The sequence below is a fragment of the Saccoglossus kowalevskii genome, chromosome 11, assembly GCF_978046115.1.
Source record: "Saccoglossus kowalevskii chromosome 11, keSacKowa6.1, whole genome shotgun sequence".
NCBI classification, from domain to species: Eukaryota; Metazoa; Hemichordata; class Enteropneusta; family Harrimaniidae; genus Saccoglossus; species Saccoglossus kowalevskii.
Window position 1 is genome coordinate 2,340,872 of NC_140651.1, and position 5,770 is coordinate 2,346,641.

The window sequence follows — 5,770 nt, forward strand, 5'->3', positions numbered from 1 at the left end:
CATGCTGTCCATAATGCATGTATGTTTCGAGTTACGTAAATGGCTATGATCGTTTTTCAATAGAATGACTGAGTGACTGGCTGCGGACTGGCTGACCAAACAATTTAGTTTCGACTACGCCGAATATTATTCATTGTGTCACGCTTAAACTTTAATTAGCTAGTTAGAGGGTTAGCTGATAAACAAACACAATTTTATTTGCGGTCCTTGTGGTTGTCTAGCCCTTAAACACTTCATTGTACACTTAATTCAAGCTACGAACTGATTTGAAAATAAAAAGATGTATATATATTGCCGATGACTAAACTAAACTCTGTACCCGGAAAATTCAAGATTAAACATTTTCTGTTGGGCACGCTGAGTGGGCTAACATATTCTGATCGGCTCCTTTGTGGCGCAGGTACGAAGTAACGAGTGTTTAACTTGTAAATCACTTTAACCATGTGTCAGACAAGAGTGCCAGTCGAAAATGGTGAACGCAAAGCCGCTTTACGAGATAGAGAGAAAGAAACACCGTGTCACAAACTGTTGTGTGTATATTGTTAGACCGCATGTGATAGCATCGGTTTTAATCACGGGATATATTTTACTTGGTGGACTTCTTTTCAAGGTTATCGAACACGATGTTAAAGTACCACCTCCTTACGGAACTGGGCAATCTCCTGTACATGTTCTCCGGTTCGAATTGCTCCAATCACTGCAGGCACTGTGGGTCAATAGCAGTGTCTCCGAGTCGTGCAACTGGACGATGTCCGCTGTTGAACTTCTTATCGAATACGAAGATCAGGTTGGTGGTCTGAACGCTTCGCAGCGTGGAGAGAATACCGATGGGTCTCCGTCATTTACAGATTGGTACACGTCATGTTTCTTTTGTTTCACTGTCATTACAACTATAGGTTAGTGAGTTATGCTACAAAGGTGGGATTCATTACAAGTGAAAACTGTGTAGATGACATTTGCTCACTCGCGGGTGAAATCCCCGCAATTAGAATGCCCTTGCCCGTACTCAAATGATATGTTTTCAACAGTACTATAGGGACTCAATTCGGTAAGGCGACGATTATTTAACGCATACGGTAAAGCCCTCGTATGAGGACTTTTCTGGGGTAAATAAAATGTCGAGGTCACAGGACCGAGGCGATTCTAAAGTCAGAAACATCAAAGAAAGATTTTGTTCTGTTTTAAACAACAATATTATTCACATTTGTTTTCAGTGACAGAAATAGTTTGATTCAGCACAGAATGTTTTAAGCTATAAGTGTTAAAACATTAAAAATGTATTCCTCTTGTTGTTATATTTAAAATTACCAAAATAATTACCGCACAATACAACAGTCACGGTGTTACACCAATTTTACGGTTTTGTTTAGTAGCCTATCTTTGTTTTAATTGTTTTCCAGGATATGGCCTATCAGCGCCGAGGACGACCATGGGACAAATAACTTGTATTATCTACGCAATCATTGGTGTTCCATTGTTTTTAACGTACCTCGCTAAATTGGGAGCGTTAATGGCAGAACCAGTAAAACTAATGTATTGCATTGTGAGTAAGAAATGTGTCGCCATCGTGACCTCAAATGACGACCTGAAATCAAGTACCAAGAGTCATAAAACGAAGAATGACGTCACAACACGTGGTATAGAGATTGCAACAAAGCATAACGACACGGTTGATGAAATCATAGAAACCACTGTTGAATTAAATAATTTGGAACATATGCATTCCGAATTAGTTACCGATGGCGTAACCCAGATTAATTATTCAGATAGGACCGGAGACAGTGAAGTACATTCTCAAAAATGTGCAAAACAAAATGAACGTTTTTCAGAAAATTACGAAGACACAGAAGTGCCTTTGATAGTGATTATAGTTTTGATGTCTCTATACGTGTTCATATGCGCAATATGGGTTGCTAAAATAGAACAAATGACGTATTTAGAGTCAATTTACTTTTGTGTTATCACGTTTTCTACGATTGGATTCGGCGATTACGTACCAAATCGGCACAGTCCGTTTTTGTGGTTGTATATTATCATTGGGCTTGTAATGATGGCTGCTAGTTTCAGACTGCTAGAGGGCAGACTCAGCAAAATTATGAAACGAATCAACTGTGCGGTTTATCCAATATTATGCATACATGTTTGAATATTACGAATATATATATATATATATATATATATATATATATATATATATATATATATATATATATATATATATATATATATATATATATATATATATATATATATATATATATATATATATATATATATATATATATATATATATATATATATATATATATATATATAGCCGTACATTGAAAACAAAAAATAAAGAGATTTACTTTTTCAACTACATACTTTTCAAACATTCACTTCACTATCTAAAGTCACGACACTAATAATACATCCGTTAATTTCACATACCATGACAGTTCAGCGTAATAAAGCAGTGCAATCAGTTTCCTTTTCATCTCTCATATTTGGATAAAGTAACTGCAAGCTGATTGGATGAGAACCGGTCACGTGGAATGGAATGGAATAAATTGCAATACACTCCTCAGATTATACAAATTATGCTAGTCATCTCTGCATGTCTAACCATACGATTGTGACAATACTATTAAATTTCATTAAATAATCATCCTTGGGTTCCAATAAATAGTACATGTGCTGCTTTATAAGTAGTCCTGGTTTATTTGAAAAAGAATATGGTTACCCTGACAGAAAAATACATCTACTGTAAATTGAAGAGGTGAAAAGAAGAAGAAAGGAACACGTTGTCTAGTTTCATTAAAGAAAAGACAATGCAATGCGCTAAAATAAGATCATGTTAATTTACTAGAATAGCATGTGGTCCTGTTTATTTAAAGAACATTTGATAGTAGCTGAAAAATAACATTATACAGTTTAAAACATCTGTGCTATGGCAGGGTATGCCTTTCTTATCTTCAAAAACATACACCTGGTTCGTTGTTTAATAATTTAAAGAAAAACATTATTTAAAAGACATATGCGTGACTGTCTCGCTTCAGTAAAAAAGTGTACTAGTATTTTGAAAGAATCGAATTAGCATCGAATGCAATATAACCCACGGTGATCACAAACTGCCATAACATCGAATTCACGCTGGAGGCTGTGTTTGCATTTGCCAAAACGAACGAAACGCTTGCTAGAGATATTTTAAAATGTCCATAACTAAGCCTACATTCATTACAATCTGTCTGCGAACGCTTTTTTTGTGCCTAACGAGTTAGATATTCAAACTAAATTATTCGACGTATTTTAAATATTTTCGGCGGGGGTGTTAACAAATTTATGTTTATAAACTGATTATCCCGGAACAAATATCCTACCGGTAAGTTTGTATTCGAAATATTATTGAAATCTACGCATTTTTTACGTCTCATTGAATAAGATAAGTTTGTTTTTTAATTGTTTTGCGTTACAGAAATATCGTGTTTGATCAATATGTTATAGACATGTACAAACTTGAATTTATATGTTACTTAGTACCCAATTCATTTAAATGAGTATCAATGTAAACCATGGTGGAAGATTATTTACATTTTCGCCCTCTAGTGACTGCATTTAATAAAGTAAACACAATTGTCGATTTGAGGCTGTTATTACCCATATACGTCATTTTGACTTCACAGATGCATTCCGCGTGATTTATAAGAATGGTGTAGTACATGAAACTTTGTGAAATATTCCTAAGTATATCACAAGAATCACGACATTATTTGAAGTCTTTGTTTTAATGAAATTGACGGAGAATGACAAAGGTGAATGTACTGAACTATCGCCTTGCACAAACGTATAAATACAATTATGTCGAGGTGTGTGCAACGTAAAGTTTCCTAATAGTAAATAACAAATCGTATATTTCTCAACCACATCTAGGTTTTACCCCAAGCCTTGCATTTTCCGAGATGATGTTCAAATGGAAATTTATGCTACAAATAGACCAGACCGTTACAATACAATGCGCCTAGAATGTGGTTGATGTGGCCACCAGGTGGCGCTCTGAACTACTGGTAACGATCACAATGATATTGGATAGAGTTTTCAAATGACCTATCTGAAACATTCTACTTAAAATTGATATAATATAATTAATAATATCCTGTAGTTTGGCTTTTATTCATTTCATTTTTTTTTTTTCATTTTTTTTTCAAATGTGGCCACAATTGGAACCACACCGAAAATCGCCACCGTTGTTTCCTGTATCTATGGCAAGGATCACTACCTCCATCCCCACTCACCCTCAACCCGTATATATATCTGCACATAATACTTCGGTAATTTGTTAAAGGTCAACTGCCAATGAGAGACGAACTAACACCCGTTCCCATATGTCGCGCCCTCTCGTGACGTGGTGCTTCTGTGAAATCAAAATGACGTGAAATGATGAGGGTAATGTCGTTCAACTTGACAATTTTGTTTTGCTGTGAAGTCGTTTTCTTCTAAAATGTAGTAAAATCTCACGAAAAAACATAACTTTCATTGATATACGACTGCAGAACCCGACGATATTGGCTCTTTGAACGGCCTTCGTGTCACCCATTTACGGCTTTGTGTTACCCATTTATGTATTGAAAGCGCTTCGTCAACTGATTTATAGGAAAGGTTTATTGTGTGGTAGTTACGGAAATAATTACAACATCATATTAAACAAATAATTATTACGAAACTGTGTGACACACCTGCACTAAAACAGTGATGAGTAGAGGAGGTAGTAAAGTTCTAGTGTATCGGTGAGCCTTGCGTTAAAGAAGAAATAATTGGCAGCCTTAGGCTGTCAGAGGAAAGAAAGAAATTAAAGGAAGTGAAGAAAATGGCGATATTGAACTAGTGCATTCACATAGCATGTTTCATCGTCCAAATCGCACGGTTTCGCTAAAACCTATAGTGGTCGTGTTAGGAAAAGCTGATTTCACTACATTTAAATCGAGTCATTTGATTGGGCGCGCCAAGGAGCTGGCGCTACCAATCAGCGTTGCTGTATTATAAAAGTGAAGGTCGGGAAGCTCATCACAGATCAAAACAATGGTGGCGTTTGCGCTGATTCAAGAACAGTAGGTCTACATTTGCTGACACGTTTCCAATATTTCCTATTCCAACGTTGAAAATTGTTTGTGGGCAAGTGAGTGAAGACGATAGAATGTCTAAATATTTGTGTTATATTTCTTCATTTCAAGTGTTAACTCGATTGAGTTTTCGGCACTTAACTCTCATTACCACACACTGTAACGAAGATGGGGCTTGGCGTTTGTCGACGATCATTGCTAAAAAGCTAACTTCATGCAGTTCTGTAAATACCATATTACTTATATTGGTCTGCATTCTTTGCGCCAATAATGAAGACAACAAATAGCATATGGCTAAAGTCAGTTGACTCGCTGTGATTAAACAAGTCTTCACCTGACTGCACATCCACTCACTAACACATAGCACATAGAGGATTCAGGAAGTAGCCACATCGAACAATAAAAGCACGGGTTAAAGAAAAGATTACTCAAGTGCCAGCTTTTACAAGCGCGGAGGCGCCAGCTATGACATCCAGAAACGTGATAATCGTGATGCTCTGGAAGCGCCACCACACGACGTCAATCTTACCAATTTTTGCGAAAAAAAATACAGCACCGTGGGAATACCAACACAGTAACAATATTTGCACATACAAAAAAAACTTTACAAAAAATCCATAGAATGTGACATATTTTATTTACATGTCCTGCTGTCATCTCCCGAGTATTTC

At 36.2% G+C, this 5,770-nt stretch overlaps 1 protein-coding gene across 1 annotated transcript; it reads left to right on the forward strand.

Moving 5' to 3' along the window:
• Window positions 1-469: 469 nt before the first annotated feature.
• Window positions 470-2,146, forward strand: LOC100367417 (potassium channel subfamily K member 18-like). Its single transcript, XM_002735004.4, has 2 exons — window positions 470-896; window positions 1,401-2,146. The coding sequence occupies exons 1-2, from the start codon at window positions 470-472 to the stop codon at window positions 2,144-2,146; spliced, it is 1,173 nt and encodes a 390-aa protein (XP_002735050.1).
• Window positions 2,147-5,770: the final 3,624 nt, after the last annotated feature.

What these genes read in the sequence shown, in the direction of transcription:
- LOC100367417 (XM_002735004.4), top strand. Translation starts at nt 470, where the DNA reads ATGGTGAACGCAAAGCCGCTTTACGAGATAGAGAGAAAGAAACACCGT. An exon ending in CACTGTCATTACAACTATAG is followed by an intron (nt 897 to 1,400) that starts GTTAGTGAGTTA and finishes ATTGTTTTCCAG; the next exon opens with GATATGGCCTATCAGCGCCG.